Source organism: Jaculus jaculus, chromosome 16 (genome assembly GCF_020740685.1).
Source record: "Jaculus jaculus isolate mJacJac1 chromosome 16, mJacJac1.mat.Y.cur, whole genome shotgun sequence".
NCBI lineage: Eukaryota > Metazoa > Chordata > Mammalia > Rodentia > Dipodidae > Jaculus > Jaculus jaculus.
The window spans coordinates 39,574,429-39,600,147 of NC_059117.1; the positions used below are offsets into that span (position 1 = coordinate 39,574,429).

Genomic DNA, 25,719 nt, shown 5'->3' on the forward strand with positions numbered 1-25,719 from the left:
AATAACAGTAAACAAAAACAGCTCAGCTATGCAGTAAAATCCATCAAGCCACACAGATGGTTATCAGGTTTTCATTATGTGGTTTCCATAGCAATCATATTGCAAATCTGGAGGCTTCTTGCAAACAAGCAGCTTGTATTTACATGCCTCTCAGCTGCAGCATGAAACTCTTCAGCATCTGAAGTTATTATTCCAATCACACATTGTTAGAAGAACCATCAGGAGATGGTTTTGTGATCAGATGAGAGGGAAACAACGGCAAAGTGAGCTAAATGCAAAAAAAAATCATTCAAATATGGTCACATATTTATTAATCCATTATGTATATTTGAAATGTTCTGGCAGTAAAAGGGTTTTAACATTAAACCCAGATAGAAATATGAAACTGCAAGGAAGAATCTGATCCTTTAGAATCCCAAAGCCAAAAATGCATCCACCTTTCTTTACATGGCAATTAGGCTTTTTTTCTGGGTTGAGCAAGGGCAAGAAGACATCATATAACTGAGCCTTCCCAAATCTTTTTGGGAAAATTCATGTGAGGACATGCTTACTGTAAGAAAAATTAAGATCACTTTTTCCCCTTTTATATTCATGAATTTAACTTCAAATTGATCAAGTTCCATAACTGGAATACTATTGTAATATGGACCACAACTTTGTGTAGCTATGCAGTTCTTACAAAGTTGCTATTCCTGGCTTATAAATGTTCTTCTGTTTTAGGATAAAAAACAAAAAGAAGAATGACAGTGGATGGTGTTCTTACAGATATTGCTTAAGAAAGCTCAAGACACTTGTTAGCACCTGGCTGAGTCGTGTAAGCTCAATCAGGGTCGAGGACTGCCTCTGCAGTCTCTTTCTGGGTAAAGAAGGTAACATAAGGAAATCTTTGACCCACATAATAATCACATTTCTCAAGAAACAATTTCAGAAAACAGCTTTATTGAATATTTTAAAAGACATAAAAAACTAAGCTCTGCAATGAGGTTTGAGCTTAGACTACTACCTGCCAAGGATTCACTTCATTATGTAATCATGTACTTTTTCTCAAGAATAGATATTTAACTCTTAAATAACTATTATCTCTGCATTTATATTCATTATATACTGAATTCCTCACAATAATTATTTATAAGGTAATAATAGGCACTTGCATCCTTGTCATTTTAGGAATACAAAAGATGAAACTTATGAAGCATGTGTTCAGGTTCACAAATACAGTTAGAAAATATGTGAGCAAGGATGAAATTTCAGGCCTGTACTACTAAGCCCTAGCTTTACACCATAGTATCTCTTCCTTGATGTTCATTACAATTTTCAATTTAGGGACTGAGCACACATGTAGCTCAGTAATTGCATATGTGTCTTGCAAACACAAACATACATACACACAGCCTTTACTATATAGGTAGATTATTTTCTATAATTTTAAATACTGTTTATCTGTGAAGGTGGAAAACATTTTCATATGGGAAGCAGGGTTCTATACTGTCAGTACTGCATCGGAAGCAATCTATTTTTAGCTGTTCTGGAGACAGTCTGTGACTTGGACTGCCAAAACATTGCTGCTATGTTCTCTCAGCTCTCTCTTTACTTCTGCTTTTCAACACTCGACTGCCTCTAATACCAGCACATAGGATTCAATATTCTGTAATTTATAATCCAACTCATAATTGAAAACAAATTTTTCCAAGCCAGTTAACTTCGTTTCTTCATCAATTTCAGCAAGGAATGCATGTGCAAATGAAGATAAAAGCAAATCTTTCTGTGCAACAAGATTCGAAGGACTTTAGAGCCATGAGCCACCCACCCTACGTATTTTACCAAAGTTCATGCTGCATGGCAAGCGAGAAGGCCCTGAGTGCATGGAACAGGAGGCAGGTGGGAACTTAAGACACAAAGAGCTAGTCTTTGTGGTGCAAGGTTAAAGAAGGGAGCAATGCAGGGAGGGTTTAAGCCCTCTCCCCCAAGATCTGTGGTGCACTTGTGAGGATAAAGTTAAGGTTGGAAAAGTTGAGTAGATTAAGACACAAGCAGGAGATTCATAAATATGGTAACAAGAAAGAGACCCAGAGGGGCCTATAAATCTAGAACTGCTGGTAATGTTTTTTTTTTTAAATTTTTTATTTATTTATTTGAGAGCGACAGACACAGAGAGAAAGACAGATAGAGGGAGAGAGAGAGAATGGGCGTGCCAGGGCTTCCAGCCTCTGCAAACGAACTCCAGACGCGTGCGCCCCCTTCTGCATCTGGCTAACGTGGGACCTGGGGAACCGAGCCTCGAACCAGGGTCCTTAGGCTTCACAGGCAAGTGCTTAACCACTAAGCCATCTCTCCAGCCCATAGAACTGCTGGTAATATAAATAAGATACGTCGAAAGGATTTTTCTATTTAATAGATTGACAAATATTTCAAGGCAAACAAAGACATGCTTTTATAAAGATGTATGTGCCCAAGTTTTAGTCTTACATAAACTTCAAAATGAAGAGAAATAGAAAGGTAACTGAGCCCTCCTGGAAATTATGTGAAGTGGGACTTATTGTTGCATCTCCACTTCGGTATATAACCTTTACCCTGTTTCCAGCCCTCACTGTCTCTGTGCAGGACTTCAAGGCAGGAAGAGGAAGGTCTACTGGGTAGCTCTTCCAACAAAGGTTTGGTGAGGACAATAAGATAGCCAGACTTCTCAGGGGTAAAAGTTCACAGTCAATCTGTTACTCTATAAGTGAAATATTTCCTTAACAATTTCAGAATTTAGCAACCAAAAAGGCCAACATGATATTTAAGGCACAAAATAAGAAATCACTGCTGCACAAAATCAAACTAGGTTAAAAATCCTTAATTTGGAAATCTATGCTTACAAGACTTAATGTGAAAATGTTATTGGACAGCAAATAAAAAAGCAAATGCCACCAGATTGTACAATATCAAAGTCAACAATTTAAACACAAATGTGAAAATAATGACTCTCCAACATAGAGCTTATATCTGCTAGCAGCATGGTTGGAATGGTGAGGAGACAACTTCAAACTCAAGCAGGGCTAGAGAGATTGCTTAGTGGTTAAGGCACTTGCTGTCAAGACCAAAGGACCCAGGTTTGATTCCCCAGTACCCACAAACAGCCAGATTCACAGAGTGGTGAATGTGTCTGGAGTTTGTTTGCAATGGCTAGAAGTCCTGGCATGCCCAATTTCTCACCTTCCTTGCCTCCCTCTCTCATAAATAAAATAAAATTAACTTGAGCAAAGATCTCATTAGATAGAATCAGGACAAGGAATCTGTGAAGGAAGAACCTTAGATATCTTGTTCAGTTTCCTCATGTCATGGAAGGGGATGCTGAACATCCAGATCTAGGTCACACAGCCTGTGCCCTGTAGGGCCTCCTGTGCAGCATTCACTGTGGGCATTTCCAAAAATGTCCATCATCTGTGACTTGAGGAGCACATATCCATTTCCCAAGTAGTATTATCTACACTTGGCCAGCTATAGGCAACTGTGGCAGATGAAGAAAGCATACGGCCTAAAAATAAAGTTTTGAGCCAGGTACAGTGGCTCATACCTGTATTGGCAGCACTCAGGACTTCTGTGAGTTACAGACCCAGTCTGTGGTACATGGTGAATTCCAGGCTAGCCTAAACTACAGTGTAATACTCTATTTCAATAAATTAATACATAAGTAAGAAAGTAAATGAAGCCAGATCCTTCCCATTGGTCAGAAACAACCATGGGCATAAATGGGCCCACTCCTACAGAATTCTAGACACAATGAAGGGGCAGGATGTAGCTCCTATCCCAGAGCACCAAGCACACTCTGCTGGACTAAATGACTCCTTCCCACACTATAAATCATAACATCTTCTGCCAAGGAGTCTGAGTTAATTGACTACTGTAGTAAGAACTCCTACTTTGTTCTGCATTTCTGGTACAATTACAGTTCCTTTCTGTTTAAATTAACCTTATTATTGTGATTAAAAAAGCAATAGGTACTCACTGTTCAATAGTCAGAAGTAACAAAGAAAAAGTAATTTCTAAAATAATCCCTAATATATCCATAACCACTGTTAACCCCTTGTAAGTCACCTTTTTTCAGTTACTGTTTTTTACTTGATTCTTTTAAATAAGAATATCCCGGGCTAGAAAGATGGCTTAGTGGTTAAGGCCCTGGCCTCAAAGCCAAAGAACCCAGGTTCAATTCCTCAAGACCCACATAAATTATATGCACAAGGGGGTGCATGCATCTGGAGTTTGTTTGCAGTGGCTGGAGGCCCTGTCACACTCATTGTCTCTCTCCCTCTCTCTTTATCTGCTTCTCCTTCTCTCTCTCAAATAAAATAAAGGCGTGCGCCGTGATGCCAGCTTCACCACTGACTTTTTAAAAATAAAAATAAATCAATAAATCAACAAGAATATCCCGAGTATATATGTATTTCATTATCCCTATATGCTCCTTATTCCAAATGTTTATGGCACTTATAAATTATTTTGAATTATTTTCTAGAAAATAAAATATTCTATTAATGTAGAATTTATTATTTCATTAGTTAAGAAATATTCTCCAATGATAATTAAGATGATTTAATTATAATCTGGCTAATGCATAATTAAGAAATCTCCTTTAAAAGCAGATATGACTTCAGAGTCTACTTGCTACAGCTTCTGTGGTCTCTTCTCCTTACTCATGCAAATAAAACCTTCCTTATCATGTGCAGAGCACCATAATCTTATTGTCAAGAACCCAAGGAAGAAAGGGCAGCATTCCTCCAGGGAAACCATCACTCATCACCATTACAGTTAATGGTTTTGTGTCCCTTTCATTCACAGTAATATCCAAGACTCTTTCAAGAGATGGAAGGCTTATAAAGTCAAAGTATATTCATAACAATATTAAGACATCATGTGCCTTTTTACTATGTTAACATCTGCACTGATGATGCCAAGCAGTGGTAGGTAAAACTGTGACACGCTAGCAAAAACCAACATAGTAGCAACAGTGCATTCTTTACTGTGGCACTAATAAGAGGGGGAGGGTAGAGAGATCACTTTCATGAAGACGTCCTTGAGGAAGCAGTAAAAATTACTTCTAGCTAATATGAATAATCAGTATATGCCCTTTCTTATATTCTGTGTGACAAAAGCACAAGAAATCAAAGACACAGATATGCACAAGAATGAGTGGTAAGCACAGCAAACTGTGTCTGTCTCATGACTGACTGGCAGAGATGCAACACTTGCCCAAACTTGGGAAGCTGGTAGAAACTGTCTTGCAAATAAAGTGAAGTTGGCATTTGGGGGAAAATAACTGACAGTACTTATTATCTATGACAAAATATGAACCTTCAAGCAAACATCAGAATTTCAGAAACTTACAACCACCATTGTAAGCCTGGCAGCATTTAAATACTTGGGATAAGAAAAGAGATAATATTGACAGAATGTGTTTTTACGTAAACTGTGTTTATATTTGGAAGATCTGAATAATGTAGTGAACCAATATTTTCCAACTGATCAATGCAAGATGTTACAGATTCATACATGGGTAAAAGATCTGATCAAATGTTAGGACAGACTCACAAACGTTAATGGCAAAGAATGTGAAAAATTCACTGACAGTCTCAGCTCCCACCCTATAAGCACCTTTAACTGTGGAATCTGGGATAAGTATAAAAGGGAATGTCTAGAATTACCTACAAGCACTATCGCTTTAACTACCAGGTATATGGGTGAGTATGGATTTTCTGCTAAGTTGACTGAACTTAAACTAAAAAAAAAAAAAAATGGCATATCAAATGAGTGTAAAAGCAGATATGAAAATCTAAACATCTGGTTAAGAGAGACTTTCAAAAAAGCTGCAAAATGCAAACAAGAGCATCTAATGGTACTTGCCTAGAAGCCTGCTGACCCAAGTTCAATTCCCCAGCCACACTCAAAGTAGCACACACAACTGAGATTCCAACATGCCTATGGCATTAGGAGAGAAAACCAGAAGACAAAGGAAGCTCACAGGCCTAATAGACTTGTGTTTACACACAGAACAAGAAAGACCCTTTCTCAAAGACAACAGAAGAAGAGGATGAACACCTGGAGGCTATCCTCTGACCTCCACATGCCCACACGCGCACTCATGTAAATTAATACAAAAAGGAAGGCATTCCTCTCACTAACTTGGAGATAAGTCATTTTTTTAAGTAATTTGGGAGGAAACTATTTTTCTAGAAATGTTATACTTATAGAAGTTTTATCATTGTGATTTTAAAATTCATTTAATATGAACACTCTAAGAAGCTCTTCATGTTAGTTCCTAATATAATAAGCAGTGAACAGCATAACTTGCATAAACAAAAGCCTCTGGGAGTCCTCAATAACTTTTAAGACTGTAAAGGGATTTTCTTCAAGCAATTTGAGAATGACTGTACTATATTTTCTAAGGTAGATTTAGTTAAATATCTAAACAATATTTATCTACCATATGAAAATTAGTATCTCACTAGCCAGAACATTGATAATTATTTTCTATTTCCAAAACACACAATTTCAGTATTGAGTCATATACTGTTGACTCACTGTGTTGAACCATTGACAATAAAACCCTTTGTGTTTTTCTCATTTTTTTCCTTTCTTACATTGTGTAACTAGACTTTTAAAGCAAGGGAACATCCTATCATATTTCACATTATTAGATCTGACCCATGGTTTCAGTCTATTGAGAACATTACATTGCTTTCTCCAAGGCACTGATGAACATGTTGGATATGGCCACAGTGAATGCCCTACGGTCTTAAATCAATTAATTTGCACCCTGTGGGCCAGGACTTGGCGTCAGTTGTCCCAGGATCTCTTTATCTTATCTACAAAGATTTTGAGTCTTGGCTATGATTCTTGCTTAAGTCCTGCTAAGGCCTGTTACTCCCTTTAGCTCATATTGTGCTATACCATCTAAACAAGAAATCAGTGTTTCCTTTTTTAGATGGTATAAGACTCTATGTAACACCTTACACCAGTTTTTCTCTGGAATCCACTTCAAAGTCCTAAACTATTCTGAGAATGTTTGGAATCCACTTGTAGTAGTTACCAGGTGCTGTCATCAAGACCAACACAACCTGTTGAGACTTGGGCAGTGTTGGCTCACAGCAGTGTCCCTCACTAGAAATTGCCCTTAGCTGTGAATGGGAGGCACAGTCTCACTCAAAGTCACACCTACCCAGAGGACAGGCTGGTGCCAATGGAGATAAAAGACCGTTTTGCCTCCCTGTGGCACAACCCTGCGGAGTCAACCCCACCACCTGATCCTGCCTTCCTCACAGCCATCCTAAGGATGTCCAAGACCAATCAGCAATAAGCCTGGCCGTTGCAACTCAGAGTCTATTTCAAGGAACTTAACTTCAGATACTATAAAACTACTCTTTTTTAAAGTGCAAACTTAAAAAAATTATTTAATTGAGGGAGAGTGAGACAGAGAGGCAGGTAGAGAGACAGAGAATGGGTGGGCCAGGGCCTCTAGCCACTAGCAAACGAACTCCAGATGCATGTGCCACCCTGTGCTTATGTGGGTACTAGGGAATCAAACAAGGGTCCTTAGGCTGCCCAGATAAGTGCCTTAACTGCTAAGCCATCACTTGAAAAGTGCAAACTGTTATTACTAGATGTCATACTTCTCTCTCATTCTTCTTGTCTCCCTCCAAGTGAGCAGCTGAGTGTCTTCCCACAAAAGTCCTCTTGTGGTTCCAGAAGTCAAATGTAAGTCCTACTGGTCTTGAAGACACAACTCAATTCCCCAACCTAGAGTGCTCTTAAGCCCTGAAAGGCAACTGGCAACTTTGCCCTGTATGCTCCCAGACTTGTGAAGGCCTACATTGGTGTCCTCATTGTTAACATTTGTCTTGTAGTCTACTACTCCTCTGGGTATGAACCCTCCAAGGGCTTATTTTATTACAGCCTAAAACAGGGGTGGAACAAAAATGAGTTTCTAAGAATTTTGTTGAATGAAAGCTAAATGGGAGGTTGGAGGTGTAGTTCAGTTGGTGGAAGCAGTTGGTAGAGTGAAGCCCTGGGTTCAGTCTCTAGCACTACATAAATGGCAATGAGACAGATATCTATAATCCCAGCACTTGGGAGGTGGAAGTGGGAGGATCAGAAAGTCAAAGCCATCCTCAGGCTCACAGTGAATTCCAGGCCAGTCTGGGCTTCAGGACACTCTGTCTCCAAAACAAGTTGGGTGAGCTTGGCTAGCTGGCGTACTACTTGAGCTCTGTCAATGCTGGGCTTCCAGTGTCTGTTACTAATCCTACCGGTGAGGAAACCATGTTGACAGAAAAGAAGCAAAGAGAATAGAAATTGAGCTGTTTTCTCTGAACTACTGTCCCAAGTTTTGAAGACAAAATACACACAGCTATTATGCACTTTTTGTTGTACTGATCACAATTTGTACATCTGAGATGTTTTCATGTTTTATTGGCTATCTGGCCATTTTAACTGTTGATGCTGTCCCTTCAAGCTTGTGTTCCTTCTATTCTGGCACAAGGACAATGATATATTAGTCAACCGCCCTTATTCTAAGATTGTTTACAATTAAACCTCAAATGGTATTTTTAAGTGCATGCTGGGCTTTTATTGGCATACATCTGTCTGGGTTTTTTATTTTAGAGTTTTGAAATCTGCCTTTCTCAAGTCCAGGCATATACATCCAGCTGATGGCTCCTCTTTTCCTTACTGGCTACCATGGATCAAGAGGACAAATGCTTTTTGTTCATTTTTTCCCACAATTAAGCTGATAAAACAGTTGCTTCCCCCTTGTTTCCTGTATCCTTCAGACTCCTCATTTTCAGTCTGCTACTTCCACATTGAGTCTCTATCTGAAGAAGATGTGGTGTTATGACAACTCATGTCTACCTTCCCTGTCTCTGTTCTTTATATCACTTTCTCTTAAGATCATTAGCTAGTGATACCAAAAGAAAAAAAAAAATTCATCCCAGTGGAGGGGAAGAGTCATTCTCAGATCCCCAGTTCTTTGTGCTTGTTACCTGTGGCCAACAATAACAGCTACCACTTTGCTTCCAAGGCACAAGTCCAATAAATGGAAGAAATCAAACTTGTAGTAGGGAATATTCAATATTTACAGGGCACTTGTATTAGTCAATTATTTTGTTTGCTCTGCAATATCCACTTTGGGACTTCATGTTACAAGCCATATCAACATCCTGACTTCTTACATAGATGTGTTTTTTATGCAGGGCATGGATTCTTAGACATCAGCAGACATGAGAACCAGGTGAAGTTCCTGTTAAAATCCCAAACGCTGTGACCTGCCTACAGAGATTTCTCTGGAGGGTCGAGAGCCTCAGAATGTGACGTTCTCAGCCCAGGCTGCTGGCCCAGGGGAAGCACTTTGAGAACCAATGAGCTATGGTCATCTTTTATTGTACAAGCTTTCAAAAAGTTGAATGCCCTGTCAAATTATTTAAATATATGTTAATAGAACATTTTTTAGTCTGAAAATAAGGGAATGACTCATCAAATAATACTAAAGTAAAATTAATCTCAGTTCAAGTAAAATTCCTGTTCCAGTTACCCTGTTTTACTAGCTTTATAAAGTTAGACAAATCAAGCTTATTGACCTTCAATTTTCTCATCCGGAAACAGAAACATAAAATCTACCCTAGAGAATTACTATGAAGACAAAATGAGGTGATGTGAACAACACCATGACCCTGAACAGCAAATCTGTAACTGATCACAGAAGTAGCCAGGAGATCTGCTGTGTGCCAGGCACTGTGAGGCACATAAATCCCATTCAATCCTAACCCATCTGGGAGAAGATGTGCTGTTAATCCCATTTTCCAGATGAAAAAACAGAGGCATGCAAACATTTGAGTAGTAGCTCTGCACAACAGAGCTGCAAGTAGTCATGCCAAGGTTTGAACCTAAGAAGTCTGCTTCCAGAGCTTAACTTCTGAAGCACTAGGTTTTTTCTTCCCTGTCAGCATAAGACCCTGCATCTATCACTTGTGTTCCTATATTTGCTAATTAATTAACCCTCACTCTAACCTATTGCCATAACATGGAACATATGAGAGTTAATTGCATCATGTCATACTGACATATATTCTTATTTTTAACACTCTTCAATGACAAAATAACTTGGCTAACTCTGACAATCTAGAAAAAAAAATGGTTCCCCTGAAAAATAGTGTACTCCACTGAAAAACAGGAGAAGAGTCATATTTGTAGTGGCCACAGAAAATGGAAAGCTTGGCATTTGCCCCTTCCATTTTTCTTTCTGTTGGAAGGCAGCTTGCAAATGGAGAAATCATCCACCATCACCTCCCTCCAAGAAACTGAATATGACAAGAAAAGAGAGGAAGGACAAGCCCAGAAGCAAGAGCCGAGAGCAGCTTCCATCCTAGCCAGGGGCCTAGGAAGATTGATGAATCTTGAAGAGGATAGCTATAGTTCCTCCCAGGATTTGACTGTGGCAAGACATGAAAAATGCAGTGAATTAGAGCACTTCACATAATACAAAAGAACAGTGCTCTCAAAGTACAAATTTCCACGGACCTACAAAGGGCTGTGCACAAAGGTTCAGAATGATGGCTTTGGGATTCTCCAAGTTCTAAGGTAGGTAGGGGTGCTGTGCTGACCCACAGATAAACTCCTTATAAAATATGTTATAATGCCTAGTTAAAAAAAAGCAATTCTCGAATGAAAATATTTCTGTAGAAATGGGCTCTGCAAAGCAAGCAGAACCTTGGGGGGAGAAGGAAAATCAAGCCTCTGAAACATTTGATGGCGGTCTTTGTGTTCCCTCCTGTAACATACTATTTAATGTTCATCAAAGTATGTAAAAATAAAATTTGGAGCTTAAAAAAAAACATGCTTCTTCATGCTTGTCCCCCTAAAGGAATAAGCTGAACCATATTTGAAAGTTACTCTTACTTGGATTCCAGAAATAAAGTCAGCATAAACAAATCGTCTTCTATGACAGAGCCAAAGCATTTTTAATGTACATGGCAAATGGTGTATACCTGACTTTTTCAAGGTCATGCTCACAACACTATCAGGATAGAAAACTCAGTACACTGAAGCTTACCCACCCTGGGAAGACAAGTCCCCGCCACTTCGGTGACCTGCATCTCAGAGTCAGGACAGCAAAACTAACTCATCTGTCTTCACGTATAACAAAGCATTCTTGTTTTCTCATCCCCAAATTCAAGTGTTCAGGGTTTTTAAAATTTAAATATATTTATAATTATTTTATTTTTATTATTATTATTAAATATGATAACTTTTCCTGGTACTTGTAGTTACGATAAATGTTATGCCATGATTCTATACATTAAAGTAAAATTCAGAAATTTATTCCCATCTAATTAAATAACAGAAGCAAATATGCAAACTTAGAGGCATGGCCAACTATAGTGGTTAGGGGAACGTTCAACATTTATTAGCCTTGTTTGGATTAAATCATTAAACGCACTACATGAAATGCAAGATGAACTGTCCTGAACTAAGTCCACCTACCTAGGAGAATGATGTTGACTATGTGAATGTTGTCTAATTACAAGGCTTATTTATACCCACTCCAGCTGAGGAAAAGAGGCCATCAGCTTGATCACTGGCTACGATTCAGGTAGCTTTACTACAGAAGATTTTATTGTATGATCCTGTACTTAGCTTTGGAAAACAAGTTCTGGCTTAAAAAATTCATGAAGAAAAATCATCTCCATACAGCTCAGTGCAGTGAGGAAACACAATACGGCACTTGGCATGCGTCCACAGGAAAAGTCTGGCTCCCAGATGCTTCTTGCCAACCCACAGTGGATTCAACAATGTTTAAACAACTGACAATGTACACTCATAGCACAGATGACATAGTGACCAAAACTTCAGCAGGAGCCTGTCTCATGGGTATTGTCATATATTGAAAAGCAAAATCCAAGCAAAACAAATCACAGACACATTTCACAAGTGAGTCAACATAGGGTAGAAAAGCATCTTTAAAATAGATGTCATCAAAATAACATTACTATCTACCAAAAAAGCTCAAATATCTCATTTTTATTGTATTTCATTCTTGTCAATGAGAAATATAACCATAATTTTGCTATCTGTATGGAAATAACAACTTGTTTCTAGCAAAAAATTGTCCCCATAACTCATTCATTATAATACTATTTATATTAATACCCATGAGTTCCTAAAGCCTGTACTTGTTACTAACAAGTATTTATATTAGTTTCAATCAAATGAAATGGTATTTTACCTTTTGACCTCCAAAAAGTAATACTTCTGAAGATTTAGGGGTAACATGAAAAATATGAAAAGTGGAAGCCTAATTGTCTTAAACATGTAATACCTATGTTTCTTTTTGTTGTTGTTGTTCATTTTTATTTATTTATTTGAGAGTGACAAAGAGAGAGAGAAAGAGAGAGAGAGAGAGAAAGAGAGGGAATGGGTGCACCAGGGCTTCTAGCCACTGCAAACGAACTCCATATACATGTGCCCCTTGTGCATCTGGCTAACATGGGTCCTGGGGAATAGAGCCTCGAACTGGGATCCTTTCATAGGCAAGCGCTTAACTGCTAAGCCATCTCTCCAGCCCACACCTGTTTCTTTATTAGCCCTTAAGTGTATTGTTTATCTGGTAATTTTTCTAAGCAGGAATGTACAAAGTAAAATCTACATCCCTCTGTGGCACATTCAAGCATAAACAAAACATGGTTAATATTTAATATGAAATCAGCTGTCACAAACTTAGCCAACAGTGAAAAAGCCATGATACAAATAAAATTGCTTTGTGTGATTTTTCCTATTTCCAGATGACAAGTTTCTTTGAGATGATAGTTTCTCCCCCAATACCAAACAACCTCTGTCACATAATGTTTATGTCATGTAAGTTTTGCAAATTAACAGCACAGACACTGGTTCGATCTGAGAAGAAAATGAGTGACTGGCAAAGGGAATAAATCAGATGATTGGAATGCCAACTCCATTTGTAAGACTAAAGTCTAAAGTCACCATGAGATTTTGGGACTTCAAATGCAAATACATATGATTTTTTAGCTTTAAAACTAAAGTCTACATTTGGATCTAGATAAGTCTACCCTGATATAATTTTTTCAATAATTCTTTGAATGTACAAATACAATTTTTATGCTAACGAGCTGAAAAGCAGCTGCGTAGGATCATTTACTTTATAAAGCCAGCAGCCATTTAATATATCTTCCTTCATAAATTCAGTAAGACTTTCTTCTTGTCAAGAAGTAATTAATATTTAGAATATAGGGCTTGTCAGTGCTCAGGAGAGAGGATATTAGACACCTAGCATGGAGCCTTGCCTATGGTATATGCTTAAGTTTTTGTTTATTTAACTTAAACCAAAGTTTATAAACCACATAATTAAATCTCTACTGCAGGGTCTTTGAGTGGTCAATTACTTATGGCTAAAACTTCAGCCTCTAGCAGCAGTATAGTCAATGTGCAAGCTGAAAAAACTTGTCTTTCTTTGCTTGCTCAAAGCGGCATACTGGCTATATTCATGCAGGATGGGGCAAAGGCTAGAGTTGATGCATCTGAGACAAGACTATGGGCCTGGGAGAAGAACAGAGCTCTGAGAATCCATTTCCCTGCAGAAGCCATGAGGATTTGTATCCTTCTAAGTGTCTGGAAAGTGTTGGTGGTAAGGTTTCTGTAAGAAATCAAAGCTCCAAGTTCATATACTATGAGATACACTATGAGGTCCAAACTTACACTAACCTCAAGTATGGTGCTCCTAAGACAGGAAATTTAATGTAATTGTTAGACATTAAGGCTCTAGTAGAAGCAATGCAGAAACTCGTTGGAGAAAAGCTTCCAGAACTAAGGGTACACAGAACTCCCAAGGGCAGGAGAAAAGCTGATAAGCTCACAGTACATGGAGCTGGCAGAACAGCAGCCAAGTAAACAGGCAATTCCTGTGTGGCGAGCTCTATTAGAGGTCCACACAGAATGCCCTGGGAGCACAGAGAGCTATGAAATAAGGGGAAAAGTCCAAGGAAATAGAAGCCCTTGTTTTTATACTGCTGCTAAGCTAGAGATGCAAACCACGCTTACACTGGTCTGGTCCCTTCACTTCCCCATGAAGGATGGCTCCCATGTGGTGTCACCCAGGACTTTGGACCATCTGGTAGTTAAAGCCTCAAGCAATGGGATTTCTTCCACCACCTCCTTTGGAAAATTTATTCTTATTTGGGGGCAAAACCAAAAATAGGTGTAAATGTTAAGGGTATCTGATGGTTGTTTTCAAGGTTTTCTGTTTATTAACTCTTTCTTGAATCCTTCCATGAATAGAAATTCCCTTCTTTGTTTCTAACACCAAATATGCTATATTCTGGCCTCTACACTAATAGTTGTGTGCATCTAGACATGATGTAAGGGGGGTCTTTGTTGTAATAAGCTCCCTCACATTAACACCACACCTTCATTAGAAGGCTCTCTGAGTGGTGTTTACCACCACAGCCTGCCAACAGGGGCTGGGAAGTGCCCTTTCAGACTGCGTCCATGGTCACAGACTTGGCCCGGAACCTTGCTTCTCACCAGTTTCTCGTTGTCTCTGGTTACTTTTCCATAAGAGTTTGTTACTTTTATTTCTAGTTAACACATTCAAGTAATAGGGGTCACCAGTATCCTCAGAGTCTAGCACAGTGCCTCCCTAACATAAAGTAAATGCCTGATAAGCATTTATTCTATGAATGAATAAATTGCTTGTATGAAAACTAGGGTTTTTTTTTCCTCTTTGCTTTTCTGGTTTCAGAATTTATCTTTTCAGTTTTCCCTTTCATTCCACTGGTTAGAATTTTAGATGACCTTTTCAAAATGCCTGTAAATGAAGGATGGGCTTTTAGGAAATAATAGAGAAATATCTGGGCTCAAATCCACATGTAAATCTAAATGTTCTGGGTTACTGTATTTCACACTTACGTGTTAAGCAATATAGAAATAAATAATACTTTACTGTGGATGTTAAGGGCCTTCACCTTGACCCACATAATCAGGTTAGGTTTCCAAGAAGAACTGAGACGTAAGGGAAATTCAGAGAGAAAACCAGCTGACCAGGGGAATGCAGTGAGGTTATCTGGTGAATGAGAGAGTGCAATGGGCAATGTAAAATCAAGAGCAGGGGTTGGAAGCAGGATGTGAGAAGGAGTTAGCTTAATGGAAGGAAAGGGTGTGAAGCAGACTAAGGAAACAAGGATTCGAGTATGCCATGGCTAGTACTAAGAGGAAGTAAACTGAATCTTGACCACAACCTTCCTCTTTCCTCAGCCCACTAACAATGCCCGCCGTATCACTGAAGAGCCGCTTAAGCGCTCACGCAGGCATTTGTCTAATCACCAGTAGCTTCATCACCTTTCAAGCTGCTTGTGCAGCTTTTTATATCTAGGCTTTTTTAACACAAAGCTCATCAATTGCTTACTAGTTACACTAAGTCCTCTGATTATTTGCCCTTGCAGATAGTGGCTTTCAAAAATCACAGTGAAGAGGGTGAGGAGATGGTTCAGCCAGTAAAGTGACTGCCTTGCCAGCATGAGGGCCTGAGTTCATATTCCCAGTACCATGAAAACCCAGGCATGGCAGCATTCACCTGGAGTCTCAGCACTGGGAGGCAGAGGCAGGAGGCTCCATGGGGCTGTGTGCTAGCCAATCTAGCTCAATTAGAGTTTCAGATTCAGTGAGGATCCTGCCTCAAAAAAATAAACAGGTGGAGATGGCTCAGTGGACATAGTGCTGCCTGAGTTTGGATCTCCAGACCCCACATAAAAAGATGGAAACTGTCAAGGGATTCTTCAATAGCAGTACATTTATTATGGGAGGCAGAGACAGGAGACTTTGCCCACAGATTTTAATCAGCTAGCCTCGTGAGTGGAACAGTGAACAACAATGAGAATGAGAGACCTTGCCTGCAGCGAGGTGGAAAGTGAGGATGGACACCTGAAAGTTGTCCTCTAACCTCTACATGCACAGCACAGCACATGGCACATGCATGCCTGCACTCACATACATGAAGTTACAGACACAAATACAGTGGAAAGTTATTGAGGAAGACACCAAGGTTGGCATCTGGCCTCCACATGCACATAGACATTTATATGTGCAACCACACATTGCCCTCACATGCACAAGTTCACATACACATGTACATGTGTGGCAAAGGAGAATGTCATTTCCTGGGGAGTGCCTCCTTTGAGATGACCAGCACACCACAGGGAACCAGTAACCAGAGCTGGCGCGGTGCTCACAGTAGGTGGTCATTCTTTAATGGAACCAAAGACTGGTGATGCTGCCGCTCCTCACCACTCAACGGCATTCTGGTTCACAAATTTATTTATTTGAGACTATGCTCAATAAAATGGGAATAGTGTATTTTAATAAAGTTTTGGGAGATCAAGCACACTTTAATGTACCACTGAGAATACACTGTTGACAATTATTCTTTTCGGACTCTGCAATAATTGATGTTATTATGAAAATAGTCACCATAGGGACTGGGGAGACTGTTCAGTGTTAAAGGTACTTGCTTGTAAAGCCTGCTGTCCCGGGTTCAACTCTCCAGTCTTCATGCAAAGCCAGAGGCACAAAGTGAAACATGGGTCTGGAGTTTGTGTATACAGCAGCAAGAGGCCCTGGTGTGTCCATATACTCTTTCTCAAATAAATAAATATTGTTAAAAATAGATAAATAGATACATTTAAAACAAATCACCATAAAGATACTTTAACATTTTTTCTTTAATGAGTCGTCTAACTAAATACTCTTTAGTTGTGCAATTATTTATTCAATTCTTAGGAGAAAACAACTTATCTAAGAGACATGCCAAATAATAGTAGGCTTAGTCCCTGTCCTTGAAGAGTTTCTTATGCACCATCCTTCATTTTTGAGACAGGGTCTCTTGCTAGACTAGAACTTACCAATTACATTCAACTGGGTGGTTGGTGATCCCCAGGAATCCTCCTGCTTTTGCCTTCCCAGCACTGGAATTGCCAGTGTGTACCACCACACCAAGATTTTTTGTGTCGGTTCTGAAGTTAAACTCAGGTCTTCATACTCACAAGGCAAGCATATGACTGATCTATATCGCCAAGCCCTTCACTATACTATTATTCTTGAATTAATTCATTAACTTAGCACAGCTATTTAGTTCAAGGAACCGAGATGAGGCTCAGGGCAAGACGAAGGGTCAGTGGAGAGTGGAGCAACAAAGTAAGGCAAGAATGACAGGTTTAAGTTGACCAGGGAAGGGACTTGGTCTGGCCAGTGAGTCTGAACCTGGTTTACTTGCCACTGGGCACCCATAAACATTACTGACCAAAGGATTAATTTGACACGTTATACTTTAAAATCAATTATTTCTACACACATCCACTAAAAGTGGATTATCTGGTTGGCTGGAAAGAGGGGAGGAGGGGGCACAGGAGGAAGGAGGAGGAAGGAAACGGGGGAAGGAAGAAGAGGGAGGAGAAGGAGGAGGCATTTATAAATCTTTGTAATAATGTAGATAAGAAGTTATGAAAGCCTGATGGATAAAGCGTCAGAGGCAGAATCCATAGTAAGTGGTAGCTGGTCTAAATGGAGAAGGCATGGTGATCAAAGAGATGCTTAGGATAGCTTTCATCTCAGTTCATGTGTCAACACTGGCTTCCAGCTGGTGGAGCTGTTTTGGGAGACTGTGATAGCTTTGGGACATGGACCTAGCTAGCAGAAGTGGAGGAAGGAACTGAAGGTGATACCTGCTCCTGGTTCCAGCTTAAGTTCTATGCTTCCTGCTGTAGCCATGTGAACAAGCCCTTCTGCAAGCCCCTGCCACCATGGCTTACCTGCCACGTAGAATATGCCCCCTGTGAACCAGAATCAACCCTTCTTTCCTCAAGTTTCTCCTATCAGCTATTTTACAGCAATGAGGAAAGTCCTATACTCAGCTTTAAATATGCAACAGCACTACAAAATGGAGAAGGCCAACAGAAGAGATAGTTTTAAGACAAAAGGAGTAGCCAGTACAGTCAAATTTCCGGAGCTGACTGAGAAGACCAAGACTGATGACTGAGGGAGACTAGTGACTTGTAAGAACCTACTGTAGTTACAGCTAAGGACAGAAAGCCAGCCTTCAGGGGCTACGGAAGGAGTAAGTGTAGAGACACGAAACCAGGAACAAAGGGAGCTCTCCCAAGCATGGGCATGCCAGACAGGAAGCAGAGCAGAGCTGGTTCCACAAACCAGGACTAGGACAGAGGTTCTGACAAGGGGGCTGAGGATTTGGAATCTAGCTCGAAAGAAAGATCACACTCTGCCTCTGCCACTGACTATCCTCGTTCTTCCATGGAAACACTTATTGCTCCATCTCAGCTTCTGCAATGAGGAACAAAGAGAGTAATGGATAAGTACTGATGAGGAGTCGGTATTTCTTTGTAAGAATTCGACTGAAGCTCTAATGAGAAAGAACCAATCTACAAATGAATATTTCCTTTGAAACAAAATCAAGGTAAAATTTCACTTAAGCTTAATTAAGTTAGATTGTATTTTTTCCCCACTTTGATGAAAGCTCTGCACTTCTCAACTGTAGTACTTGCTGAGGTCAGAAATGAAGAGTGTTTATATTTATCACTGACATTTTGCTAAACTTGTTCATTCTTATTAATCGTTGCTTTAAAGTAATCAGCCCAGGACTCTTAGGAAGTTGATATTCCTGGCTGACCTATCTGATCTATCTGCAAAAATAGTGAAGCTTGATATTCTCTTGCTGCAGAATGTCTATGGATGTACGCAGTCATGTAGATAGGGTGTGTGTGTGTGGTGTGTGTGTTTTTGGGACCTAAAAAGCAAATGATTTTTTAAAAATTTTTATTTATTTGAGAGAGCAAGAGAGGGAAAGAGGCAGACACAGAGAAACAGAGAGAGGGAGAGGGAGAGGGAGAGGGAGAGAGAGAGAGAGAGAGAGGGAGAGAGAGAGAGAGAGAGAGAGAAAATGAGAATTCGCACACCAGAGCCTCCAGCCACTGCAAATAAACTCCAAAAGCCATGCGCCACCTTGTACATCTGGCTTATGTGGGTCCTGGGGAATCTAACTGAGGTCCTTTGGCTTTGCAGGCAAATGCCTTAACCACTAACCCATCTCTCTAGCCCAAGCAAATGATTTTTGTGTAGCTACTACTTTTATCATTTTTTGTCTTCTGAAAATAGGGAGAAATTAAAAGCAAAAGGTAGCTACAATCTGTTTGTATTGTACATGGGAAGCTAATCCTGTGTGCCAAATGACAACTCCAGTTGCAAAGTCTCGGACCGTGCCTTCAGTTAACTGTTGGGATTTCATGGTGGTAAATGATGAGGGGCTCAGCTGTATACAGATAAAGAAGGCTGACATGTGCACATGTGACCTTCTGGCACAGTGTTCGGATTCTTCAGCTAGGGTTCGCAGAGAAGTCTTAATGGCCTGGTCCCATTAGTGTAATTGTTGATCTTGCCTTATAAACGTCAGTATTTTTGTTTAATATAGTGTGGTTGACATTTGCTTGCCTTCCATTTGGAATTTTTAATATGTACCCTCTTGGTTCCATGGGCAAGACAAACCAACCCTACGTTAATCTGAAAACTTAGAATTCAGTGGGTAAGTATTCAAAGCCATCAAGAATTTCTAAGTATTCTATTAGGCTCTTAAAAATCTAATGGATATTATTTTGTAGAGACTTTTTTTCTCTTGACAAAATCTCTATTCCTTTCTCTTTCTCTTTACTCAGTACAAAGATGCTTTATTTTGTAGTCCTTACTTCAGGTTACTCTTATCTCCAGTTCTTAGTTCTTCTGTTTATCTCACTCACCACTGAATCTTCTAAATATGGTTTAACTAAGCATGGTGCTAAAAGTTTTTATATGTGCCATTTCATTCTCTTTCAGAGCTATTTCAACAGGTCAACTGTGATTTCTTTTAACTCATAAACCATCTAGGAGTTTATCCTCCTAGGAGTTTATCTAGTAGGGCATGGGATTGAAATAATTCAAGCATTAGATCGTAATCTAGTTTTCTACTTGAAAAGAACTATTTATCATTTATTAGAAGACAGTATCACTGCACTGAATAATTTTATAATTACATACCTTAGTTTACAAGAAGAGAATGCTGCTAGGCTTCTTGAATAAACAATACTGAAATCTCAAATATACTGCGGTTCTATAAAAGTTAACTGTCTTCTTTCCATAGCATTCCAAAAAAACAATTAGAAAAAATGTTTGGCTAAGTCATGCACTACTTTCACTTATAACTATTAATACAGATGACTGCAAGCTCCCCATAACCTTGATATTAGCTAGGTGATATGAGTAGTAAGAAAGAAACAAAGCTATAATCTATTGGGAGTGCAACTACTTATTGATTTAATTTGCATTTCTGTCCACTTGCTGGAAACGACTTCAACTTTAAGTCTTCAAACACTGTTCTCTTTTATGTACACATAATAGTTTAATGGAAAAAAATTTATAGCTGTATTTTATTTTACATTCCACTTTAGATGCATATAGTTAGACTGAATAAATTTAAAGTGTAATTGAATGACCAAAGGATAAAAACATCTTTTCCTGGCTCAGAATAGTCCAATCTGTCACTGCAATAAAAAAAATGAATTCACACACACACACAAAAATAGGTTAATGGAATAGAAATTTGTCTTCCTGCTTCATGTTGCCCTTTCTCCTCCAGTCCACTTGCCAGAAGACATTTCAAGTGCAATTCCCCTGAAAGTGAAAAATTTAATAGGCTAATAGGCAGTTACCACTTCTGTTACCCAGATGATTTTATTCAACCTCTATCTAAAGAAATCTTTTTGTTGTTGTTTCTACACAATTCCTGACATTAAGGGTAAAAAAGAAATCAAAAGTGCTATTGTAAATTGAAGAGAAGAGCAAGCAAGATTGATTTCTGTAGAAATTTCCCAAGTATTGCTTCTCTTCTACAGGATTCAAAAATCCGATAAAATTGTTCCTCTGGAGTTTTAATGAAAAAACTGAGCAATTAGTTCTGAAATTAGTGTGAAGCCAAATAAACTCCTATGTTATCAAATAGTTCAACACACTCTGACCAACAAATTAGCTTGCAAAAAATGTATGTTATATGGGCTAGAGAGACGGTTTAGATGTTAAGGCCACTTGCCTATAAAGCCAAAGGACCCAGATTCGATTCCCCAGGACCCACGTAAGCCAGTCATACATGGTGGTACATGCATCTGGAGTTTGTTTACAGCAGCCAGAGGGCCTGGCATGCCCATTCTCTCTCTCCTGCTCTCTCTCTCTCTCTAATAAATAAAAAAAAAATGCTATATGCTAGAGAAATGGCTTAGTGGTTAAGGTGCTTGCCTGCAAAGTCTAAGGACCCAGGTTCAAGTCCCCAGAACCCACACAAACCAGATACCCAAGGAAGTGCATGGTCTGAAGTTTGCAGTGGTTAGAGGCCCTGGTGTTCCCATTCTCTTTCTCTCCTTCTTTCTCTCTCCCTCTCTCTCAAATAAATAAATATGTTATAGTGGTATCATAATACATATAACTGGTTTATATTAATAAGCAACAGAACACAAAAGATGCCACAGCAAAAGAAAAGCCAAGTACCTTTCACACCCCCCAAATATATTCCCTCAACTCTTCTGCACATAGGTATAAATCCCCTAAGCACAAAGAACTGTAGAAATTTATTATTTTTGTGAAGTTATTTAAAAATTAATGAAAAAGAAATTAAAGAGAAAGTCTGCAATGAAGTTAGAATATTATAACTAAAAAACAATTAATATTAAAATTTTTATATTCCCATTGAGTTATAAGCATTATTCAAGGAATATTTACTGATACAATTTTAAACAATATTTTCTTACTCTTGAGACTTAAGCACTGAAGGTTTATTGTACATTAAAATACACTTTCTTTCTTTTTTCTTTTTTTCTGAGGTAGGGTCTCACTCTAGCACAGGCTGACCTGGAGTCTCAGGGTGGCCTCGAACTCACTGCGATCCTCCTACCTCTGCCTCCCAAGTGCTGGGATTAAAGGCATGTGCCACCACGCCAGGCTCTAAAATACACTTTCTAAAGCAAGAGTTGACTCTCAGAATAAGAGCTTTGTGATTTACAGCAGCATGTTGAATGCCTAGATATTTTCTTCAAATACATTTGTATGGCTCATCTTTCCACTAGGAGGGCTCCTTTTCAACAATATGTAATTGACAGAAAATTGAATTGCAATGGTAGTATTATTTAATTCTTGGAACTTAACCAGTCAGATTTTAGAGATATAAAGTTCTTTATATAGAACTGGAAAAATACCAACAGTGAGCAAGTGTACCCACTCCATGCTTTCTGCACTATTCTCCTCTCTTCACCTCAAAACTACATCTGAATCCCACAGGAGGGAAAGTAATGAGGTTCTTACCTGAGGGAGAAGCTTTTTGAAATTAAAAAGTTACCTTCCTAGTTCTAGATATTTAAGTAAACAAAATGGTTAACGCTGAGACAACTTCAGGGCCTTCACTATGAAAAATGCCCTGTGTAAGCTACAGGTTCCTACTCAACAGACTTGCTGCACTACGCAGATGTTGGGGCAGCTCTCAGTTACCCTGGGGGAGAAAGAAGCAGGAGACATCCCACAGCTGCCTGTAGCTTCTTTCCCAAGGGGCACAGTTGCAAGTTCTATCAAGCTTAGTCACTGTTCAGCAATGGGATCGTTGGCAGAGGCAAAGAACTCTCAGAGCAGCTTAAATTTCTCCCAGTACCACAGCAAGAAGTAGCACTACTTATAAACAGTTATTTCCACCAAGTATGTGGCCTCAGGCCAAGAAAACAAAGGACGATGAAGAACATCTGTAGTGGGAGAAAATAAAAAATGCTGCATATTTTTAAAATTTCAAACTAGTTTTAGTAGATTCTCCCTGAATCTGTTATAAAAACAAATGAATATCTGATCTTTGTTCTCAACGTTTTTCCTTTGGGTGATGGAGACAGAATAATGAAGTTGAAGAAACACAGAACTTAATAGTTAAATCAACAACTGTAACAAGATACATTCACTGTAGAGTTTTAAAAGGATGAAATGTCTATGACAGTAATATCAGGTTCAAAGGAACTGTACTTCAACTTTCTGTCAGTAAGAATTCTCAGTCTTGTCGTGAGTCCTCTTAGAAGACTAAAGTAACTGTATTAACAACATGGTGGAGCGCAAAACAGCAAAAGATGATTCTTCCTACTTGATGCTGCACAGGTAACATTTCCTCTGAATAAAATGCAAAGTAAGAGGTGTACACACGTGGCTCCACTGAATAACAAAAACATGAAGATCACTATTCCCCACAAAATTACACTTTTCCACTAGTTATCTTCCTCTAGGGTAGCTAAATATACGTCATAGATGCATATGTACTCTTTATATTTTGAATTTTATTTATTTATTTAGTTTTTTAGTTTTTTTCGAGGTAGGGTCTCTCTCTGGCCCAGGCTGACCTGGAATTAACTATGGAGTCTCAGGGTGGCCTCGAACTCACAGCGATCCTCCTACCTCTGCCACCACGCCCAGCTACATTTTGAATTTATGATACTTATTATCATTGGTCAGAAAAATATAATTAAGCCATCACATAGACATTTATAAAAATTCACCAGATATAGTAATGAAAATAAATAATAACATTACAGTTTATTACGGGCTTGCGCAGGCAGTTTAAGCCCTGTGCTGAATTGCCTCAGTTGTTTCTCCCAGTGATATTATCCCATTTATAGAAGAAGAAACTAAGTTATACAGCCAGAATTTATATTTTTACTCTAGAGTCTATACTCTAGGTTTTAATGCTTTACTGACCGTGTTGAAAATTATATTTGTATATTACCTTGAAACATCTTAATATTTTCAAAATCACTTTAAGGGCTTATAACATTAAGTTGCCCTAGTCAATGAAAAATAGCTTCTCTACATGAAATGTCAGTTAAATCTCATTAATACTGCTTATAATCTCTTTTTCTTATCTACTGACTTTTTAGTAGTTAGGAGAAGGCTAATTCCAATGTAAAGTATTAAAGCATCACTCCTTAAATGTTGCCATATCATAAGAATCCTAAATTTCAGATGGGCATTTTTCTGTTTTAGGTTGCTTTTCAAAACTCTAAGTTGAGCCAGGCGTGATAACACACACCTTTAATGCCAGAACTTGGGAAGCAGAGGCAAGAGGGTTGTGGTGAGACCCTACCTTGAAAAACAAGTAAGAAAAAAAAACCCTATAAATTGAGAACTCTCCCTTAGAGAAGAGGAAAGCACCCTAACTTTTGGGTGTGTCTTACTTTCTTCTAGAGCACCTCTTTCCTGCTTTTAACCCTCATGCTTAAAATCTATATGATAATTCATGAAAGCACTCAATACTATAAGTCAAGAAGCCCAAGTGGGTAATTAATTTTTATGCTACATAACAGATATTGAGGCATGTGAATACTATATAAGATTTTTTGTTTGTTTGTTTTTTCAAGGTAAGGCCTCACTCTACCTCAGGCTGACCTGGATTCATTATGTAGTCTCAGGGTGGCCTTGAATTCATGGTGATCCCCCTACCTTTGCCTTCTGAGCGCTGGGATTAAAGGTGTGCGCCACCATGCCCGGCTCCAGGCCTGATATTTTAAAATAAAACCTTTTTTGACTTCATAGTATCATAAATATCAATTTTAAAAAACAAGAAAGTTTGTTGTTTACAGTCCAATATTATTCCAAGATAATGTAACATACTCTACAAGGAGGAATATAGAGGCAGAAGTTGATGACATATGGGGTGTGCATGAAACTTCTGGCTAATGGAACTTCCAAAATGTATAAATGAAAAATGATGTGTGAGTTGGTGGAAAAAACTGTAAGGCAAGTCAATTTTTTAATTAAAAAATTATGTAGCATAAACAATGCTAATGAGCCAAAAGTCCCAAGAGACGAGGATTGTGTCTGCTCATTTTAATATCCCATTCACTTCTCCTGAATGTTCATCTACTCACTTGTAATACCTGAAGCAGAACCTTTCTATAAAATCGTTTTGAAGACTTTCTTTGTCCCTGTTAATAGCTCACTATATTCTATTCAAGTCGTCAACTTGATCACAAATTGCACCCAGAGACATGTACACACTCCCAAAGACACTTCACCTCTTTAAGTGAGCCTCAGACCCTACATACCTGGGAGTTCCTCATATATGTCCTCATCTACTGGCTGGCCGCTAGCTGGTGGACTGCTGACTGGAAGAGGATGATCAACATCATCATACAACTCTCCTCTCTCATCGTCATCCTCAGGAATAATATCAGATCCCATGTCTATAAAACACAGTTCAGAATGCACAAGATACTTTACAAACTATATTTCCTATTTAAACAAACTAACATCAATATTGTCATCCATTACAGTTACTTTAGAACATTTCTAACAATTGTTTTGTAAATATATGAATTCCAGAGTTGCCAAATGATAGTGATGTGAAAGATGCCTTTATATATCTGAAGTGAACAGGCCATGTTAATAGCAGCCACATTGCCCTGACCCTTCTTATGGAAGTCTGTAAGCTTTGTGTATGAGAAACAAAAGTCACTCAGTTATCTACTGTTTAAAGATTGCAATGATAGGTGCAATTGGCTCTCTTACCTTGTAAGACAAATTTCAGCTGCTGGACCCATTCCTCAGCATCTTTGGGAGAAGGTGCTGTAAACT

The 25,719-nt window shown here is 38.8% G+C and overlaps 1 protein-coding gene across 4 annotated transcripts in view; it reads right to left on the reverse strand.

Moving 5' to 3' along the window:
- The window catches only part of Skap2 (src kinase associated phosphoprotein 2), a 177,014-nt gene that overhangs the window by 26,089 nt on the left and 125,206 nt on the right, over positions 1 to 25,719 (reverse strand). For 3 of the 4 annotated variants that reach the window (XM_045136114.1, XM_045136113.1, XM_045136115.1), the window contains exons 8-9: positions 25,654 to 25,717; positions 25,191 to 25,328 (exon numbers count right to left, since the gene is read on the reverse strand). In XM_045136114.1, the coding sequence (XP_044992049.1) occupies positions 25,191 to 25,328; positions 25,654 to 25,717 (202 nt within the window). Of the gene's footprint in view, positions 1 to 20,396; positions 20,749 to 25,190; positions 25,329 to 25,653; positions 25,718 to 25,719 lie in introns of those variants that run through there. The other variant, XM_045136116.1, reaches the window with a different exon arrangement.